General features: G+C 41.3%; 1 protein-coding gene across 1 annotated transcript in view; it reads right to left on the reverse strand.

Moving 5' to 3' along the window:
* Positions 1-11,121: 11,121 nt before the first annotated feature.
* The window catches only part of SSR1 (signal sequence receptor, alpha), a 25,835-nt gene continuing 14,298 nt past the window's right edge, over positions 11,122-22,658 (reverse strand). Inside the window, exons 3-9 of the mRNA XM_009326531.1 lie at positions 22,450-22,537; positions 22,010-22,272; positions 21,118-21,194; positions 19,333-19,411; positions 18,235-18,328; positions 17,642-17,656; positions 11,122-15,556 (exon numbers count right to left, since the gene is read on the reverse strand). Coding sequence (XP_009324806.1) covers positions 15,489-15,556; positions 17,642-17,656; positions 18,235-18,328; positions 19,333-19,411; positions 21,118-21,194; positions 22,010-22,272; positions 22,450-22,537 — 684 coding nt within the window. The 3' untranslated portion in view covers positions 11,122-15,488. The remainder of the gene's footprint in view (positions 15,557-17,641; positions 17,657-18,234; positions 18,329-19,332; positions 19,412-21,117; positions 21,195-22,009; positions 22,273-22,449; positions 22,538-22,658) is intronic.

The following is a 22,658-nucleotide window of genomic DNA, read 5'->3' on the forward strand; positions in this document are numbered from 1 at the left end:
GCCCAGCCCGCACTGTGACCCTCCCTCCCTCCCCCCCGCAGAGTCGCTTTTCCTGCTCTCACCAGACATGGAGGAAGTGGGCCTCGGACCCAGTCTATATTATATAATATATATATATCTATATATATCTATATCTATATTAAAAATTCTCCAAAAATTTCTGGAGACTGAAATCTCACTGTCCGGAATTCAAAGGAAGAGAAACGTTCTCGAGTAATATTCTTGCAGATAGAATAAGAAAAAATGGTTGAGGTATATGTGATTTCTATTTTTTTTTGTTGTTGGTTTTTTTTTTTTTAAATAGGGATGTTTGAACCAGTTCAGAAACGAAGCTACCGCCAGATATAGATAAATCAATCGCAACCAATGATTCATTTGAAACTCTACCCAGGTGCATTCTACTTAATTAAAACCCGTTCACGCATCCCTTAAATTGTTATTACTATTATAATTATAATAATAATAATTATTATTATTATTTTGGGTATTTTTTGGTTTTCGTCGTTTTGGTTTTGTTGTTTTGGTTTTGGTTTTTTTTTTTTTTTGCAGCTCTCCACACTAAACTGCGCAATACTGTGGGGGAGAAGCCATTACTAAACTATATGCTGCAGAACAATGTAGCAAGTAATTAATTCCCAGCAGCCTGCCGGGACATCTGCTAGCAATAATCACTATTGATTTAAAGCTTTATTTAGCCTTTATCTATATCCTAGTAGAGTATAAGATCTTGCCACATTTTATTGACATTTTTATTAGTTGAGTTTGACTGAGAACCGTTGCTGTTGTTGGGTTTTTTTGTTTCCCCTCCTCCCCCAATATTAAACTGTGAAATTTATAATGTGTTTAAACTATGGGTGAATCTTAGGCTTTAGTTTGCATGTTCAGCTAATTTGTCTCTATACGATTTTTGTTTGAATCTTTTTTTTTTTTCTCCTCTCTCAGGGCTTTTACAAAAAACAAAAAAACACAAACAAAAAAGGATCTTCTGAAATTCTTTTGCCTGAGTTGCAATGGACTTAACATTGAGATAATTCAATCACTACATTAAGCACTTGACTGTGAAAGCGCAAAAAAAAAAAATAAACAAAGGAAAAAGAAAAAAAAAAAGAGAGAACCTTGTTTGAGGCTGTTGTGAAATAACTCTTGGGGGCTATGTGACGGTCTGATTCCGTTTCAGAATGATTCTTCATCTTCTCTCTTCTCTCTGTGTGTCTCCTTTCTCTTCTCTCTCTCCACGAAGGAAGTTTAATCCTAGTGATTTCATCCCATGCAGGAAACAGTACTAAATGTGTAGAATTCATATTTTTCTAAAGGGAACTTAAACTGCTGCTACGAATTGTGTACAAGACTGGTTTATGCCACATGAACAGAGAATCACACATTTGTTTTGGTACTTTTATTCATCTTTTTATTCAGTTGTACAGTACTTCCAAATTCAAAATAAAAAGTAAAAGTTGTTCTGTATCAAACCATCTAAGCAATAAAATGTTATATTTAAAAATTATAGGTTACAAAATGGACGTGGCTTTTCTTGTGGGTTTTGTTGTAACTTGCTTTCAGACTTCTCTGCTAGAGGACGACGTACAAGCTGGAGCTCATCTGTGTAAATAGCATCGCTCTTTCTCCTCCTTCAGTTGGACTGAGTTTGGACTGGAGATGATTGTAGCACTTTGAAAATTCACGTTCATTTTGACCACCATTTTCTGGTAGTCAAACCAATGACTACCATTTTCTGGTAGTCAAGCCCCTTTGGAACGGTGCTTTTCTCTGGGGGCAGTTCCTTAACGTAGCAACCGAAGACAGCAGGAAGGTACTTCTTTGGTGCCGATTTTCCTGCGCGGGTGTTGGGTCAGGGTTCTCGGTCCTTTTTTTTATTAACTGTAGCCCCACGGTCATGTAAGTGAGTGTCCTTCTGGCACGGTGTGGTGGTTAACAGTCTATCGGTCGTTTTCTGTATAAACAAAGTAGGTTTCTGCTGCCATAGTTTTATTTTTACACAGATGCGTGTGGCGCTGAAGTCTTTGGGATGTGTTTGAAAGCCACGTGCATGCGTCAAAAGAGAGAAATCCTTTGTTTTGACTTGTTGGAGCCAACTGAGCTGCATTTGATACGCTTTCCTATAAATAAAACACACTTCATGGGACAATGAGCCAAAGAATCATCTGAGTTGCGTATCCAGTTGTGGAGGCCAGGGAGTTGCAGCGAAGCTGAAGCATCCGCATCTTCCTAAGTCCTGGTGGGATGGTTCTTTCTGGCAGAGAAGTGAACCAGGTTCAGAATCGGGGAGACATACCCAGGGGGTAAAGTGCTGCTGCTTTCCTCCCTCTAGCCTCCTGTACCTTCGTGACAGAGGTTAACACACGCACTCTTTTTGGTGAGGACATGCTCCCGCACCGCCAAACAGGGATAGGTTAAAAGAAAACCAGTCGGTCAGCCAGCTCTGCCCCCAGCCGAGGAGATCTGATGAAGCAGGGCTCTCTGAACTACCTCTGGGTGTGCTGAAGGGGTGGAAACAAGATTCCTGAGGGAGGAAACCTGCAGAAAATCACTTTCTTCCCTCTCCCGCCCACTGGCCTGAGAAATCTCCCCTCCTTTTGTGAGACGGAGGGGGAAACTCTTATCCAAAGGGTGTGGGGACCTGTCATGAGGTGTAAAATCAAATGGGATGAGTTTATGTGGCTAGGAAGTGATTGTGACTACTTCCGAAACAGACGACTTGGAAAGCACTTGGTTCTTGGCTGTGGAAGGGTGCAATTTGTGTACCCAGCCCTTTTCTCCTCCTGCCTAAATTTGTCTGTGACCATCCCTGAGCTGGGAATTTCCCTGCTCTTCTTGCTTTCCACAGGGTAACGTCCTGCAGGCCAGCTGAACTTCGCTCCTTGTTGGTTTCTCCCTCCCTCCCTCCCTCCTCCTGCCTCTGCTCCTCCCCGCACTAACTCCGGTGGCAGCGATAGCTAGAGCTGGCCTGAAACATCAGGTTGACAGAGGGAGGGGGAGGTGGTGGTGTCTCCATGTGCCTCCTCCACCTCGCTGCTTCCTTGCCTCATTCCCTAAAGCTTTTTTTCCCACCATTTTAAAAGTGAAGCCGCAGGTTAATTCTTGACGTGGATGGCGAGAGCGGCACAGCCCCCGTGGTGTGGAGCTATCTCACAGCAGTGCCTCAGGTGTGAAGTCCACACGCTCGCCCCAGAGCGTTAAGGTTTGGGGGAGACCCAAGTCCTCTGCCACCAGGGGGATGCCTTGGTGGCGAGGGGCAGCAGGAGGGTAGTTTTTTTGGAAGCATGGAATATGAATCTGTGGGCTGTGGACCATGGGGATGGGCAGGAGGGCTGGTTTGAGATAGCAGGCTTGGGTGGAAACTGGCTGTCCCAAAGTAGGATACGGAGCCTGGTTGGAGCACCTTTTGTGTTTTTACTGAAACTGAAATGCAAACTGGTGAAGAGAAAGGAATAAAAGTATTTGCTTTCCATTATCCAGCTGTCACAAAGTACCCAGCATTTGGGGGACGGGAGGGCTGTATACCTACACTTAGATCTTCAGAAAGTGAATACAATGAGAAATGATTTGCTGTGGACACTATTAACATAGTATTTTGCCCTGTTCTGTTGAAAAAAGTCTTTCTCAAAATTAGATTAGTCACAATTCAACTAGCAAGGAAGGCAAGGGGCAAAAGTTTACTCGAAACCTTTCCGTGCTCACAAGCCTCCGGTTTGGGGAATCACACACGGCTTTTTCTTTAGGCATTTCTGTGGAGATTGGGAGTTAAGACGGGATTGACAATGTCACTTTTGGAAACCCTGAGGGTTGGACTATGTGCAAAAGGGAGATGCAAGGCCCCAGCACGGAATAACTGGCACTTTCTGTATGTCAGTCTAAGAGGCACCATCTTTTATCATCCACTCTGATAACACAGGAAAAGAAAAGGATGGAGAAATGCATTGATTGGATTGTTTAATCGGGACATCTCTAACTGCTGGGCCGTGGAAAAATGGGCCACACTGGCATTTCCCAGGACTTGGGTACCTGAGCAGCCAACGTCAGGGAGGAAAGTGAGTAAAACCTGTACAACGCACCAGTATCTTCTGGTGACGTGGGTCACTCGGGCTCACCAGCCTAGGAGCTGCGTAAAGTGCTTATCCTCTCTAGTCCCTTTCCTTGGCAGTAATTGCAGTCACCTGCGCAGGAGGGAGGCTCGCTGCAGCTGTGCTGCAACAGCGAAACAGGCAATAAGGAAGATGCTGGGTTTTGCTCTCCGATCTGCTTAAATAAGGGAAGTGGAAGAGCCATATTTTGACTCGGGGGAGTTTGAAAACCTCCTTCATGTCAGAGAGGAGCTGAGTGTTTCACAAAAAATGGTCCAAGGTTTGGGGAGAGGGGAAGAAAGTGCGTGTATGGGAAAAGGTAAGTATCTAACCTGCTAGGGGGATGACATTATTTGACTAGACATCTCCATCTTAGACTGCCTGCGCTGTGGCTGACCTGGGGAGATGATCAGTTGCCTGGCTGTGTATGTACTGCAGGCTGGTAGCAGTACAGGGGTCACTGTGGTGACCCCTGGACTCCGGGTCCCGGGCGTACTCTGGAGTTCCTGGGTTTGGCCTTCAGCCCCACACTGGAGCTGCTCTCCTTCCTCCATGTCCTCACGTGCACACGCAGGGAACAGGGGAAACAAATGTCCGGGAGCATACTGTTGTCGCTGTCTGGAAACCAGTGACCACCGATACCTGCAGATTTGCTGGCAGATCACAGGATTTCCCAAGTCTCAGGCAATTAGTGCCATGCTGGATCACAGGATTAGAGAAAGTGGAAATATCCCTAAAATGACAGGAGGTTCAGCACAGCTGGGATTCCTGAGGCCGCAGCTCTGCTGAGGGGGTATATCTGGTCGCAGTGCGTTCCTCTGGTTTCGAAGCAAGAACATCATTAGCAGGAAAAGTGTTTTGTTAATGCGGCCCCCTCTAGAGCCTAAAGCGTGTCCTGCAGGGGCACAGACTTGCACTCGGCGAATTTGAAGCTCTTGGCCTTTCTCAACATGGCCACACGGGTGTCTTTCCTAGTCACCTCAGCTGAGGATTGTGTTATTGGGAATGCAGTTTTAGGTGATTTAACCCCTTCTCACCAGTCCTGAAAGCACGATTTATACCAAGTAAGCACAAGGTGTTTCTCCTACAAGTTGCGTGGGTGTCAGACACTGGTGGTGTGTGCCCTTCGTCCTATGAAAAGTTACGGACTCATTTGTCCTGTGGCGTGCACGTGTTTGCTTGGGACTTACTAGAGGCTTGGAGGGGGCACAGCACAGAGGGGCGTGCTCTGGGGCAGAATTATTTGGTGTTTTAGGATCTCTCGCAGCCGCACCTCTGCCAGGTGCGAAGGCTGCAAGAGCATCCCTGTGTGCTGCCAGGGCTCATCGCTGGCCTCACCTGGGCAGTGAGGCCTATTCAAAGCAAGGGGTGGGGCGAAGGATAGGATGTGGACAAGGAGAATAGCGTTGCATTTGTGCGCTGCAGCAGCAGCAGTTGTTGTTCCGTATTGTAAAAAGATATTTATGAAACTGTTTTTCCAGTAGGATCTTTTTTCAAAGAAATTAAGTGGATTAACACCTGGGAGAAAGACAGTGGAGAGGCAGTCGGCCTGCTCCAAGACAGCAGTGAAGACAGGGACTGATGGCAGGTTGCTGCACAGAATGGGATGCCTAACGGATACAGAAACATCTACCTTGCTGTTGCTGGCTGCGCGTGTCACCTCAGGTAAGTGGCATGTAATCTGCACACGTGTCACAGTGTTAGTGGGGTGCCTGACAGAGGAAAAAGTTGATTGAATTCTCTAGGGAAACTAAAACCTTCAGAGTATTCCTAGGTAAAGGGCCAAGATGCCTTCATTTCAGGGTGCATCTGAAATCACCCCGTGGAGCTGAAACGAAGTAAAGATGGAGTTGAGAAGCATTGCTGAGGCTTCCCAAAAATTGTAGTATTGCCTCCTATTTTCAGTTCTCAAGTCCCCTCTCAGCCTAACAAAAACGACATTCAAAGGAAGCGGGAGTTTTCCATGTGTTAAATACTAGTAAGCGGGAAGACTTCCCTGGCTCGCTGAACCTCACTGTGTTAACGCAGTAGAAAACCTTGTAGCAATCCTCTGAGTAGTAGGAACTGAAAATAGCTTTCTCCTTTGCTGTGTTTGTTTATTTCTCCCGCGCCAGATTTGTCTCTCGTTTGGCAGGGAAAACTGCCAGGAGTGTATGAGGAAACTCTGGACAATGGGCATTTGGAATACGCTGTTGTGAAAGCGTTTGAACTCCTCTAGGGCCTTTCAGCAAAGGGTGGTGAAGCAGTTTACGAACGTCAGTTAATAGGAGGCTGTAAATAAGAGAGAAGTTTGCTGGAGAAAAGGCTGTTCATCATGAAAGGCCGGATCTATTTTCATAATCTCAGAGGCAGAGGTTAGTGCAGTAAAGGCCAGCTCTGCTGTGGGCTGACTTTCCGTCAGTCATTTTTAGCCTGTAACCGCACAGAGAGCATGGCCGTGCTACTCGTAAAAAATGTGCGAAGGTTAGGACAAAATGTTAGCTAGAGGGACGGTGGCTCTACTGTAACGCGTGAGCCAAGCAGCTGGGATACGAGGAACGGCAAAACGTGCCTCTTGGCAGCGAGTACGCAAAGAAACGGTCCTGCGGGAGCGTGTGCGCGCACACAGGACTGGCAGCCCCTCCCTCGGGTCAGAAGCGGGCGCAGGAACGAGTTCAGATACATTTGGGTAACTAACTAAAGCAACCAGTGTGTTAACCTTTCCTCCCATCTCCTGTTATCTGATTGTACGGAGAAAGATGACAGCTTAGATTTGCAACTAGATTTGTTGTTTTAAATGAGCAGCACCTGACTTTTAATGGATCTGCACCCAAAAGAAGTATTTCTGTTTTATTTTAGGGTGATGGCAGTGCTAGTTGTGAGATGTAGGCTTGCTTTGACCAGTAAGTATTTCTCCCAAGTGTTTGCAACGCAAGCTTTACCACGTGACCTGTGCTTGGGAATGGAAAAGTGATGGGGTAAAACCTGGCTGTAAGCAAAAAAGGTAACCATTTTCATTGCCGTTTTCCTCTATTTCTACTGAAGTGTAGCCCTACTTGATGCACGGGGCTCCCAGGTAGCAGTTGGGGAGGAGGTAGAACATGGGAGGATGCGTGCTATCTCACGCGCTGCTGCTGAGTGGGATACAACACTCCTACACTTTGCCAGTAAACCCCTTTTTGGTGGCAGGATACTGAACACTATTTCATCCGTTGCCTTCAAGATGCTTATATGACTAAAGCTTTACAGGCTTCAAGGTTACATACATCAGGTCCATTATGCTCCAGAGCTGGAAAAATCGAAGTATCAAGCTGCCTGGGTACACACAGCAATCCGTGAAAAGTCTGCACCACAACACAGTGAGTTTGATTTTTGATCTCCTGTCTAGATCATTATCTGCCAGTATCTTCTGCAGCTGAAACCACAGAGGCCTTTTAGCGCAGCGACCTGAAACCCAGAATGGGCGCTGAGCTGGTTAGAAAAGCTTGCCAGGGTTGTAGGGAAGGGAAGGGAAGGGATCCGGAGAACTGAGCAACCTGTGCACCTCATGGTAACACATCTTGGCACAGCACCCAGCGCCACATGTGCTTTTGATGCATTTGGTTATTACTTTTTGGTGAATGCGCCTCTCATGAACAGTTTTGAAGTTTTTTCTGAACCAAAATATTCTCTTTAGCTGTTGTACAATAGCTGCTTAAAAATGAAGGTACTTAATTTGCACAACACTTAATTAAAAGTGATAGCAGCTCCTATCAGGGTTCCTTGTGGTAGTGTTTTACTGAACTGCAGCCGTGGGATGTTTTGCAGTTTGTCAACAGATCCTTGGTGGCCTGCACTTACAACCGCTGAGGTGAGTCAGTGACATCTGTTTTGATGCAATTCTACAAATTCAGCAAAATAGCAACGATGGGGTGATGGCCCTTGGGGCTTGTCACTAAAGGAAAACTGGAGTAACCACAAGGGGTGCTGCACCTAACTAAAGGACCAGTAAATGACACCCAGTGAGATGCTTTTAACGGGACCTTGAGGGAACGTCTCACCCTGTGTGAGCATGGAATAACACTACTGAGTGAAGTCAGCGATTGTTCCGGATATATGACTGCAACTGACGCCTCATACTTCATCCTCATCGTACCTTTTAGTTGGGGGTGGTCGTAGCGGGATGCTGCAGTATCACAACCTGCCAGACTACTAATACGTTGGAAAGGAGAGGGTCCCTGTGTAGTGTGGTTTTTAAAATACAAGCTAAATCCCCTTTCATTTTTTTTTCTTCCTTCTGCAAGACTGCCTTTCCTGTGGTCCCTAACAGCAAGATGTGCCTCCTCGTTTTCAGCTTGCTTACAGTAGCAACAAGTTCGGATTAGTTGGGCAAAACATCATTTCCAGCTGTGAGAAATACTTCCACTCTCTACGAACGAACCACTATTACAACCAACCAAGCATTAACTAAGTCTTAAATACTGGCTCTAAGGAAAACGTAACAGACTTACTTCACAATCAACCAACTTTGTTAGGGTATTTGCACTTGCTTCTAATTCTAACCTATTATTTTGGTGACAATGTTTGCCATACTGTATGTGATAGTCATCAGCTGCCATTTAAATTCGAGCTTTTCCTTTCCAATGGAAACCTGCAATAGGGTATTTTAGGTATTTCCTCCCTTCCATGTATACTCCTGCTAAAGAAAACAGTTTGTTCTTTCTGTCTCTCTTGGAAACTTCCTGGCGGACTTGCCGGCTGAGGTTGGGATCAAGCATGCTGTCGTGGTAAGGTCCTGTGCACTGCTGGCTTGTGTAGCACTGTGGATCCAGGCTCATGCAAGGAAGTATGTATGCTTCAGTGTTCTGGATGGACTGGACTCTCTGATTCAGCTTTCATGGAAAAAATACTCCAGCTGAAGACAGAACATGGACCTATTTGTGTTTGAGCATGGTCAAGGTGCACATGGAGTTAAAAGGCCCGATTTAATCTAACTTCAATTGCAGGAGACCTTGCTGAGGAGCCTAGGACCAGGAAACCAGATGAGAGAGGCAGCGTGGATGCAGCGTCACCATTACCCCTGCTTCTGCAATACCTCAGGCTGACCCTGTAGGTGGCTATAGCCCTGACTTTTTTTTTGGAAGCAAATGCGAGACACTAATATTTACAGCTTTTCAGAGTTTAAGTTTCATGTTGTGAATTATTTTATTAAAAGCACACAAAAATGCAGTGCTCAGACTTCATAGAATCATAGAATCATTAAGGTTGGAAGAGACCTCTAAGATCATCGAGTCCAACCGTCGACCCAACACCACCATGCCCACTAAACCATGTCCCCAAGTGCCTCATCTACACGTCTTTTAAATACCTCTAGGGATGGTGACTCAACCACTTCCCTGGGCAGCCTGCTCCAATGCTTGACAGCCCTTTCGGTGAAGAAATTTTTCCTGATACCCACTCTAAACCTCCCCTGGCACAACCTGAGGCCATTTCCTCTCGTCCTATCACTTGTTACTTGGGAGAAGAGACCGACACCCACCTCACTACAACCTCCTGTCAGGTAGTTGTAGAGAGCGATGAGGTCTCCCCTGAGCCTCCTTTTCTCCAGGCTAAACAACCCCAGTTCCCTCAGCCGCTCCTCATAAGACTTGTTCTCACTTGCTTCAGTGACTAAGACACAGCAGAGAATGATTAAGAAAAGCCAGACACAGTTGCTCTAGCCCATCCATTTAGATGCTGCTCTCTTGTGCTTGTCTGTTATGAGAAGCAGCTGTCACTGTTGGGAGATCCCTCAGCCAGCAGCTTTTGGTACTGATGGCTGTAATAATGGAACCTTGTATGGTATTTTATCTTCAGGGTAAATGCTTTAATCGCACTTGGTCCACCAATGCAGCTTCATCTAAATGAAAATTACACTGTCTAGCTCCATCCAGGCCCTGTAGGGCAGGACTGTATCATCTGTTTTACTAAATATACACTGAGGCTATCTTGAAAATTTCTCTTGTTCAGATGCTTGTGTGGCTACATATGTTAACTCCAAGTATACCCTTCACTACGTCAAAGAGCCAGCTCTAAGTTACGGTTTCATTAGGTGAATTTAAGTGGCACAGGGAAAAACTCAGTTAAAGCAGGACAAACTGTGGTTTCCATGTAAGCTGAACAGACCAGAAGCGATGAGGAAAGACAGGTTAGGTTTCAGTTTTCCCTCACCAGTTAAGGGATCGTAATGTTGTAATGCTGAAATTTTACTGCATCTTGGTTAATATAGATTTATAATCAAGACGACAAACATGAGGGGACAGAAAGATACCCTACTGAAATTAAGGCTGCAATGACTGGCTTAGAAAGAATAGAGACCAACATGAAGTCTCAAAAATCTAATCTTAATCTTTTCATGGAAAGATGAGGCAGACTTCAAATTTGGGAGTTATTTTTATGTTGTCTGGGAGCTAAAAATACATCTTAACACATCTGCTTTTAAGTTTTCCCTTATTTATCCACAGATGTAGTTCACAAATACAAAGTCTCACTATCCTTTATTTTTAAGCCATTTTTGTTTTGCTTTTGTTAGCTTTTTTCCCCAGCAAGTCTTACCTTCTTCTCTTTGGATGCGGTACATCTGCTTGAACTGCTACTTTCAGTATTACTGCCTGGAATATTATTGTTTGCTTGGTCAGACAATGGCATGCACTTTAAAGCTATAGGAATTTGGCCTTGTTATAGCCTTGTGCTTCAGCAGCCTTTAAAGCACCTTAACAGATCCTTCTCATGCTGCCTACAACAGTTTAACAATAGGTTATTCTTTCTGGAAATGTAGGGAACTATGGCTCAGTTTTAACAGATCAGGATTCAAGAATTTACTGAACATTTTCCCAGGGCCCTCCCTTATTCTTATAAGGAATTTTAATCTTAACATTAGTCCATTGTCCAAAACATCACAGAATACTTCCTCACTATTATTCCCATTCCAAATACACTTGCAGAAAAGCAGCTTTTTAAGAATAGCATGTTTTCACTCTTTGCAATATTTGCTACTACAGGTTGCTTATCAAGGAAAAGAGCACCAGCATACCACTCAGGCTTTTTGGTGCCATACTCATGCTTTATTTAAAAAAAAAAAAAGCTACACAATGCTAAGAAAAAAAAAAATCAAGTTTCATTTACAAAAAACCTGCAGCCATTTTCAAGAGATCTGATCTCACTTATAAATGAAAGTCAGCAGGTAAGAAAGTAAATGTTAATTTAACATTTCAGTTGCAGTACATCATCTGAACTTAATCATCCAAAACAATCATTCTTAAACTGACTGTTGATGGTATCTACACAAACAATCATCTATATCACTTGATTACAAAAAAATCCCTGGGAAAATTTAGAGATATATGGAAAAATGTCAGAACAATGTTATTTAGCCTACCTATAAACTCCTGCAGAAACTGAAAGATCTTTCTGGCTTTGCTCTCCTCTAACTTAATTGCAATTCCTCTGTGTATTTAAGAGAGGTCTTAGTCTAAAGCTGCTAAATTCTGTTCAGCGAGGGGATTAAACTGGTATAACATGAATCTATGTAGTTACCATCAAGTTACACTAGTGCTGTCTTACTATCTCCATGGAAGTGTATTGTGCAAGTCTCAAGTAACTTCAAAACACTCCTGAAACAGCCCTTGTATCACTCCTATGAGGTAGGTACTGTCCTTCCTTTGGAGAAGAAAAGAGAACAGACTCTTAACTGCTGCTCAGTACATCAGGCACACTGAAAAACAGGACAACCAGCCTATGTTAGTATTTGACCTTCCTGCTGCTTCCCTGAATTCAGAGCTTTCAACCGCAAGATTTTGTTTAACACCATGCATTCCAGGAATAAACAGTGAACGATGCTTTTGATTATATCCATTCCAAGGTCAGGAAGATGTTCAGCAAAACTGTTTTGAAACGAGCAGAAGCACTGCCATCACTAGTCTGCTCCATTCATCTCCACAGCCCACAATTTAATTATTTTGTACATGAAGAATAAAGACGATACTTCATCCTTCAGTCTGACAGCAGCCACTCTTCCTTCTCAGATTAAATGTTACTGGGAAAAAAGTGAACTGCTGTCACAAAGCAGACAGCATACAGAGGGCTGCAAGTATCAAACGCACTGCATGTGTAGCTAAATTAATGCTTTGGTACCACTATAGACATGAAGCCTAAAGCAGTTTTTCTTACCCCAAGTATAGACTCATTAAGTCTTCACAATTTTTTGAACTGGTTAAGGAGCTGTGAGAAAGGGATTAATAGTGATCCTTCACACTAAGGCCATAGTTTATTTGCAGTCCTAAAGCCATTTCAGCATCTCTTACTAACAAGGAAGAAACCCTAGTTCACAACTTCTTTCACAGCCCTTGCTCCTCATAACCCCACATGAGCAGTTGTGTGGTGGTGTAGTAAGCTTGCTGAAAACTAGGCGGGTAAGAATGCTAGATTATATAAATGCTTGTGCTACCGCATGGAAAGGGGTGGCATCAAGACAGGCAGAATTGCTACCTGTTCCATCTTAAAGTCAATGAAACTATACCCTACTCAGCTGATGATAGTAATAATGAAATCCAGTAACATACCTGTGGCACTAAGCTATCTGTACATGTTTAAAAATCGAGTAGAAAATTCAACTACCAACATAAAAGTTGTTAACCAACAGCATAAAGCAACAACTCTGTTCTCCCATTTGAAGAAATCTGAGTGTAGCAGACTGGCTTATTCACTAGAAATAATGTAAGAGATGCCCAATTTCTATTACCACTACACACTGGAATGTTACTGCTAAATTTCAACTGCAGCAAACTAACAAGAAACGAGGAATTCAGAACTGTTACTTCATTTATCATGAGCAGTAGTGGACTGCTGGCCGCTGTTCTCATGAACTGCTTCTGGCTGAGAAAGTTACTATGAACCATCCACAGTGAATGCCAAGTTGTATGATCAGAAAGAAAGTCTTGGTACAAAACTGGAGTTTCCCATTGCTAGTTCCTGTGCAAGTTGCTAAACTGTCTCCTCTCTTCTGTCATGCTTAGAACTTAAGCATTTGGATGTTAACCACTGTGTGCAGAGAAGAAAGCTGAAACCTTCAAATACTTATTTCTTCTTTCTACAGTGCTTCAGTCCTTCAGCTTCTCTTAAGTCCCGGTCAGTGTAAGATTTCTAAAGGCCTAACTTGCTCCAAAAGTCAATCAGTAAGGGCTAAACTATTTATCTGAACAAATAAAACTAGGATATTACAAATTAGTATCCTCTGTTCTGATTCTTTGTCTTTTTTCCTGGAGTACCATTGTATCTAGAGCAGCTCTCATCATCACTCCCTCAAAAGAGTACCTTCCTATCTTGGGAAGAATTAAAAGTATACAGTTTAAGATTAGCTGTTACCAGAAGGTGAAAAAACCCCCTCTTGATTTCAGGTTAGAGACGTAATCCAAGAGAGGGAACTTAGAAGTTCAGTACATGAGGTGCTGCAATAGCTATAGGGCTTTAGTATACAAAGCATTTAATACATAAACACTTTGTTGAATCAATGCAAGCTTGAATATAAGCCCATAAACCTACCACAGAACCAGTCAGATTACATCACTAAAGGCAAACAAAGTTGTTCCACACAATTTGAGTGGAGATAACTCTTATGAAGGCAGCATTCAACTGTTTGCCAAGTGATCTGTATGATGATTCAGCAATCTTAGCTATTAAAAATATTCTGCCTCGGCTAGCTATATTATCAGGAAGTTGAACAAAGCATCTTTGGGGTTGCTTTTCCTATTCTTATCTTTTCCATAGCAAGATGAGCCGAGAGTATCTTCACAGTTCATTCTAGCAAAGCATATAGTAAAATAGTGCCAGTACAGATATAGTTTCAGAGCTCAGATGCTTCAAACACACCATGACATGATTTGCAAGTATTGCTCAGCATTCGTTGGCTCAGAAGCTCAGTCCCTGCAGAGCAAGTGTAGATCTAAAAGAGCACTTTCACATGTGGGGATCAGGAAGGGGAGGAAAAGAAGAAAACAGAGGTCTCAAATCAATGCCTCCTCCTGAACTCAACAAGCTTCCAGATAACCTTCAGACACAGGAAGAGATGCAGTTGAGATGCAAACAATTCAAGCCTTGTTCAAGTGCCTGAATGGCAGCAAACTGACATTATCGGCTCTTTTTACTGTCTGTTAAATTCCTGAATGCAATGGATGTGGATCAATACCTCTGTACCTGGTAACCATGTAAGTTGTGCCTGCCACAAAAGAAAATCCCATTTTGATTGCATATAGCTTTTCTGCTTTAGTGCTGAACTAACATGTAGTTCATAATTGATATGCATCTGTGTTACTGGTAGGAAAGACAAGGTGATAAAAAACCAAACAACTCAGAGCAATGTAGTGACCAGTGGAAAGAAGTTTGAGATTTAAAAACTGCAAAGGGTGAATTAAATAGTTTGCCATTTAAAAAGATTATTTGAAGCCAACAGTTTTTCAAATTCAGTTTCAAGTGTGTACAGTAAATGCAAAGTCCTTGCCCCATGTAAAGCTTTAAGAAAAGTCCACATTTTGATACATATCACATTCTAGTTTTTGTGAGAGAACCAAGAACTTACTGAAAAGTTGTTCTGGCTTATTCAGTAATTTCTTGAGTAAACATTGCAGAGCTACCACTATAATCAGAATACCTAAGCTGCTGGCACAATTCAATAACTAACCATTTAACAAATTGGGTATAAAAAAAATTTATGTAGTAATACCAATTCAGCACACAAATTCCATGCTTCACAAGTTCTGCTGCTGTGTAAGAGTCTTCCTAACATCTATGCAGGTAAGTTCAGATTTTTAGGTCACTGCATGCCCAGATCAAAACAGCAGCAAAATATCTACCGCTATGAGTAGCTATACCCAATTGTGCCTTTAGAATGCAAACTACGCAGAAATCTAGATGATCAGTGCCTCGCCACTGCAATAGGACCACACACACAAACTTCAGTGTGTGCGCACTGTAGAGAATAAAGTTACTTACTGGAAAAGAAAAATGCATACAGATTCTGAAACAAACATGATACAATCAAGATAGATTAAGTCACTAGACATTCAGATTAGGGGGAGGAGAAAAATCCTTCAAAGACAGTGTACAGATGACAAGCCAGCATTACAAAGAATTCTAAAGGCACATTTCAGGTAACATGGTTCTGTTAAGACCAACTGCTTACACACGCAGGCACAAATCTTAATGGCTACCTCCCCCCCGCCCCCCCAACAATTAACCAAAAAAAAAAAAAGAGAAGTGCATTTTCAGTAACATTAACACCATTCAGTTAATCTGTTCAGTCCAAATGTCTAGCAGTATTTTCCTTATGGTGATAGGGATTCTCTGCACTACTCCAATCCAAAAAACCCAAACAGGCAGGATTAGTAAAGGTTCAACTGTTGTACTAGTTAACATTTACTCATCAGAGCCCACTGATCTCTTCTGTGCCCTCTTGTAGGGCAACCTCCTCGGTGAAGCTTTATCTAGATTTAAAAAAAAAAAAAGAGATAGTTGCATCAATTGCTACAGCTACTTCAGATTAAATGTTGTATGACCATGTATTTTTCTCCCTCCCAAACACAAGCCAAACTGCCCTTCTAGTGCAATGCATCACCACAGAGAAGCCAGTTCAAACAACTTGTTAAGGCTTTTTAACAATTAGCATCCTAAATAGAAGGTAACAAAAAAAGAATGTTCCTATTCCGTAACATGCAACTCCAGGGTGAGGGTTGTTCAGTTTGCCAGTTACTAAAATGCAAAAACCACCCCCAAAAAAACCAAACCCCACACCATCTCCTGATGAAACTGCATGCTCTGCTGTTTAGAAAAGTTTTATGTTCAATAATCACACTTTTAGAAAGTTAATGAATTATTTTGACCATTACTGGTTTGATTTTACCTGCCTGAAGGATACGTGATTGACCCTCCTTTAGACAGCTTTGTCTTGCATGAACATTTCCACATTCATACAGATTAACAGCAGAAGAAAAGTGTTTTGGTTGTGAAAAAACACACTTTTCCAGGAAGCATCCACCTTTGACTATGAAGATGTCACTTTGTAATCAAGACATCCTGTACAGGGAAGCCACCCAGCTTTAGCTGTACGATCACTGGACGCCAGAAGCACCATCCTACATTTAAGACTATGACAGGCCTATAATTGTCCTTTACAATGATGGTCCTTACATAAGTAGAATTTCAATCCTTGCAATATTGTAGATAAGCTACAATACTTTGTATGAAGTGCTAAAGTGATTGCTAAGTGTATCTGTTGACTTAAAAAAATGCACATTTACTTAAGCAGAACCATCTCCAATAATTTCACTGTTTCGAGTATGCGCAAACGCAAGGAGCAGCCATCACGCCATTACAAGCCAATCAGTACAGTATGAAGTCTTTCAACAATAAAATATAGTCAAGAACCTCTGAGGATCTTGAAGGCCACGTATTTCAAAGGATTCTAGTGTAGAGTTCTAATTAAAACTAACCTGCAGCTAAAGAAAACCACCAATTAAGAACTAAAACATCAGGTTTTCCTAGACTTCAGGTATTAAGACAGGAATACCTATTTAGCTTAAGAAAGGGATGGCGGACAGGACCCAAACATTGCCAGGATTTGAACCCATTTAAAGACAGTTTGCTCTTTGGAAAAAAATTAGCATCTAGAGCTTCAGTCTTTCTTGCTAGATTGAGGCTTTTCAAATTCCTGTATCTAGATTTTGTACTATCATTCTTGTGTCTCACAGAAGACAGTGTGCAAACAAGCTTATATTTTCAGAAGTAAGACACCAGTCCTTACACCTATGTAATATAAGTACAGTGAAAAAGGGTGAAGGAATCAAAAAAAGTGAAGTCGTCAACTCCTGGCACAACTTCATATCAGAGCTAAGGCCTCTAGCCCTTCTACACTGAATAAAGCTCAGAATCTGCTTATTTCATCAAAACAGGAGTCTTTTTCAAGTAAAGGTGGTTCCTGCAAAGGGTTTTCAAAACACTTCTCTTGTCTAGGATGCGCTTTGTTTTAAGGGAGGCTATCTCACCTCACACCAGCCAACACTACTGGTGAAAGGAGTTCACCTGGGATAAGGAAGACCCAGGAAGATAAACCTGACTATAAAACTATTACACCCAAGGCTGAGGTTTGTTTCTCACTGAAACAAGATGTGCTCAGCCATTGGTCATGATCAGTCCTCCACCTCCCTCGTGCAACATCAGCTTGACACTACACCAAAGTAGCAGGGAAGGCAAGATACACATCTGCATTTTAGATAAAGGGTTCTCGGAACTGCCAGAGGAGACAACAGTACTTCAGCAATACTTTACTGAAACTACGTTACTACAATATAACCAGACATAATATATACACACCTATTTATAATATATGAAAACAAATTTATATGTATATAAAATGTGTTTGTGTGGTTGCGTGCATCTGTTCTGTAATCTTGTACTGCTCATGCTACATCACCAATCACTGCATGCAGGAAGCTGTACTTCTATCCATGCCTAATTATCACATGGACAACACATTAAGCACTTCCACTCTTTAGATCACCAGTTTGCCTCACCTCTTTTACTCTGCACTGAAGCCATGGGTAAACAAAACAGAAGAAACAGCAAGAGAAGTTAGAAATATCCACAAACACACAAGTGGTCTAAAGAAATCAGATATTGGGTTGGCATTTCAGATATCAAGTAGAACTTAGTCATTTTGGACTTGTGAAGGACATTAATACCAAGTCTTAATGTGGCTTTAGTTAATACACACTTTTAATGCTTATTTAAAACTTTGGTCTATAGGAAAACTTCCAAACAACTTACAGAAACTTTGAGATGATAGATATTTTCTCCTATTTAAACCTCCTTTGTGATCCAGGTTTTGGGTAGAGATTTTACACTGTTGAAAAAGAGTCTACAGAACAAATTGTAAAAGTCACCGGTAGTCATTATTGCATCAGCCAGTGAAGTTTGTTCTATATGGACAAGAGTAGGCTGCTAATCTAATAGCCTAATCATTAAGCACAGTGCTTTAGACAATTTTTTTATTCCCTAGAAGAGATGTATGCTGTTCTGAGAAATTGGTATCAGCTACTTACTCAGTTACAACTAATTGATTAAATAAGTTTATTATGCTCTAGTTTGTGGAAAGCAGAGTACTTACTTATTTGATTTAAAGTTTCTTGGGGAATCCAGCTCATATCAACATCATTCTGATTTGATGTTCCCATCTCTACTTTCTGTACTGGTCTTTTCCTCTGAAAATTCAAGAAAGAAAAAAGATTTTCCTTTCCACAAAGTTTTGATAGCACAAGTATTAGAAATAACTAATAATGCTATATTTAATGAATTACAATTATTTCACTAAGACACAAACTTAAGGCAGTCAATGTATGAAGCTGTCTTTGTAGCTTAGCTTTAGCTATCTTTACCATTAGCAATTTATTCACCTAAGCTTGGCATTACCACTTCTAATGCCTCACAATACCTATTCCACACAAAGATATCAAGATTTCATGCACGCCTGGGCAAGTTCATTACACCTGTTATGAAAAATGGCTGATGATTAATCAAACTTTGTGATGACTGGTTTCCTTATACTTTCTCAGATTAGCACAATATTCTCGTATGTCACCTTGCAAAATAGATTTCAAAGCACAATAATCATTCCATACTTCTTCCCAAGGGAAGCTACTTCAAAAGTATCGTTAAGCCAGACTGCACGAAGACATAACCTATGCATTGCATGCAGATGAGACCTAAGCTTTCAATGGCTTTTACTTGCCAGACCACCTACATGGACAAACCCTTAGCTGTTATACCATTATAAATGGAATCCAGAAGGCCCGAATCAACATTATAGCAAAGCATCGATAAGAACTAAATAAAGAACTAGACAGCTGTTTTCCCCAAAGTTTGGTCTAGATTAAACTAACAGATAGAGAGCATAGGGAAAGTCCACCCAGTGAGTATAGAATCAGTAGCTGCACACATCCAGTGACTGGAAGGTATCAAAGCTTCCAATTCAACCACTTCGGTGTGGTCCCAAAGAGCATTAGGTAAGCAATCTACATGTCTCCAGTTATGAACATTTTTTAAAAACTCTGGTTTTCCCAGTAATATCTAAGGTCTTAGTTCTGAAAGTAAATCTTCTGAAGCTCTACCTGTACCATCGTATGCCAGAAGCAATTACTGAACTGCTTTCTTTTCATTTCAGTAAGGTCTTGTGTTAACAAGTACATAGACAAAATACACTACCCACCTTCCTAGATTCTAGTAACTGATGTAGGCCAACAATGACAAGTAGACCAAGTCCAGCGAGGAACATGTACATGAAGATCCTTTAAAAAACAGTTTAAGAAACCATTACCTAAAAACCTTAAGTGTTTAAGAGAGTTTACAAAGAGGCATAGAAACTAAGCCTAGGTTTGGCCACATGCCCACTTGATCTTTCCCAAGAACTTTTGTAGGGGGTGGATGGGGAAAAAAAACCCAATGAATCTGAAACTGACGTGCTAACAAACATTAATAATTATTCTGACTTCGATTTCAGAAACTGTAATCCTAAGTTTAATTCTGAACGACAGAACATTTGAAAAATGCCATATAAACTGGGAAACTGTTATAAATAATTATTGAAATTTAGTAACTGCAAGAACTCTTTTGCAGTATCATGTTTCAAGATGTTGGGTCGCAGGTAATACTTATGTTTGTGACAGCTTTAACCACTTACAAAACCCTTAAAAATCTCTTCTATGCTTTTAGTATGCTACTGCAAAGCAAGTACTGCTAGGATACTAATCATTGGCAACAGAGCTTTGAAAGGCCTTGCTCACCTTGCTCTGTGTTCCACTCTTAAAATTCTACCTATGCAAACAATCATTTTTTAAATCTGTGCATTTTTGGTTTGTTTTGAAGAATTCTATCTGAAATACCTGTTGATACTTAGCAGGAGGTGAACATAAATTATATCTAAAATTAATTTGGGGAGCAGGCAGGAGTTTACAGGTAAAGAACCTTTTCCAAGTTGAACATCTTATGACAAAGGAAATTACAGAGTTAAACTACAGAAGGCACTTAACTGAACATCCCTGTTTTAGGGTAATTATTCATAGGACATTAACTCAAACTGGTTCTAATGATTTGAATTCTTTTGAGAGCTCCTTTATCAGAGTATCACACATTTTCACGTGACCAATAGTTCTGTCATTGATTCTATTCTATTTGAGAAATATGGATTAATGCAACAGCTATTTCTTTTGGCTGTCCTTTTTTAAAAAGGAAGCTTGCTCAGCAGGCAATTTCTACTCGTGGCAGGAGAATTCAAATATTCAGCACTGTCTACAAGTATTTCTGAAGACCTTTTTCTTAACTCACAGGTTCTCTTAAAATTCCACTCCAGTGTTAGAATATTTAAAAGCACATCAGCACAGCATATGCTTGCAACATATAAGGTGTGTCAGATGTACTTAGTCTTTAAGACAGAAAAAAATACTCCTGAAAGATACCAGCTATAGGTAGGAGTTAGTGCAACAAAGAATGAGTGTGAGTTCCTCTATCTCATACTCCAAATACATCTTTCAGTTTATGTAATCTTGGATTACACTGGAGTGCTCCAGAAGCAAGTTATTCCAGTCTTCACAGTAGGACCCACAGCCCAATTCTATGGACCCTCTGCATCTTCAACTCTTAGGAAAAAGCATAGTAGCGTAACAAAAGCTTAACAGCTTTGAATTGCGATGTAGCTGTGTAACATCTGGTCCTATTCCAGGCTTAAGCCCTCTGAGCCAAAGCAGACATGTAAACTGCTCATTGACATAGTACCAGTCCTGAAGATCCCTAGTATTAATACAGATCTTAATTTGGGGAAAAGGTTCGTATTTTCAGTCTATCAACGATGTACAAGTCAAATGCCTGCTACACCATCAGCAAAACACAGCAGACCTAGCATTCAATAAAATGAGGATACAAGAGCTATTCTCACTGGCGCCATCAATAACCTGTTCTACCAGTATACCAACTAAACTTGAATCTCCAGCCTCCTTACGTTTCTCCATCCAGCCCATCTTCTTTTTCAATAATTGTGACGGTTTGATTGAAGACAGCATCTTGAAACACATTGCCCTATAACAAAGTTTCCACGTAACATTTTAAATTCATTTCTTGAACACATAAACACATGTTTACCATTTTGCATGTTCTTGGAAAAACTCTAGAAAGTAGTAACTCCTGCACGAGACTTGATCAAGTTTATAAGCAGTGCAAGTCTGACTCAACATATAAAAGCACAAACTTTTTGGTACAAGTACAAAGAACAGTCTTGATATTAGCAAGAAAGTCACATCTAGCCTTCAATATGTTATTTCCTATAACATGAGGTATTACATATGAAGGGTTCTTATTAGAACAGTCAAAACAAAGGTACAGAAGCCTGTTAAACTTTGACATGCACTAAAAGAGAAAAGAATCCCCTATTTTAATCCCCATTTATGCTTTTGGATAGTCTTCCCCCAGATTGCAACTACTGGCCATTTATTTGCTCAAAGTCAAGTTTGCAGATGGGATTCAGGTTGATGTTAAGTTTATTAGCAAAGCCCAATCTGAAAAGCACAGTGAAATTTAAGTTACCCTTAAGAAGCTTTAGGTTTTTGTTTTGTTTTGTTTTTAAAATGAGTACAGCCCACTACTATACAGTCCTAAGGCATTCTAGCTTCCACTGCTGACATAACTTTAAGTCTAAGATATACAGAACTAAGTGTACATGGGGGGTATTGTGAAGCACGTAGACAGTCGCTTACTGCGCTTATGTATCTACTGATTTGCTTAAAAACCACAAAGGCATTTACTTTCTGAAGAGGTAGGAACTTGACTAAGCAGTTCCTTCCTGACATTTCCACATCAACTAGAAAGATTAAAATGAATTACAACATCAGGCTTACATTTACATCTCTGTAGTTGAGATTGATAACTAGTCCAAAAGGACGACCACCCATAGGCTCAGCAGGGATGAAAGAATACTCAAACGTGGCTTGTCTCTGTGGTGGAACTACTGTATTCAGAGGGAGAGCTGTGAAGTTCTGGATATAAAACTGGTAGTCTTGAGGATAGCGGAAAGAAGCATCGAGAGACTCGACAATGAAATCCTCTGTACCCTTATTGGTGAAGCCCACCAGAAATTTTACAATGTTGTTTGCTGGGAAGTCTAAAACACAAAAAATATTCAACCATTAGAAACTTCATACACCACACCTAGCCCATTGCTAAACAGAAAGCATCTAGAACAGATTCTGGGGTTTTTTAGAGCTTCACTGTTTTATGCACACATTGATATAGTCTAAGCAACAGTAAAGAAGATGGTAGATTAGCACAGGACTCTTACCTTCACCTTTCACAAATAAGATGGTTGTATCAGCACTAGGTGAGGCTTTAGGTTCTCCTGACAAGTCTTCTTCCTCTTTTTCTTCTGTCTAAGACAAGAGACTTTTTTGAAAAATCCTATAACGAACAGCGAAGCAAAGACCGTGCTTGTTTCATGAGAATCCCATGCGTCAAAGCATGCAACAATGGCAAGCATTAGTATCAATTCCT

Source organism: Pygoscelis adeliae, unplaced genomic scaffold (assembly GCF_000699105.1).
Source record: "Pygoscelis adeliae isolate BGI_AS28 unplaced genomic scaffold, ASM69910v1 Scaffold186, whole genome shotgun sequence".
NCBI lineage: Eukaryota > Metazoa > Chordata > Aves > Sphenisciformes > Spheniscidae > Pygoscelis > Pygoscelis adeliae.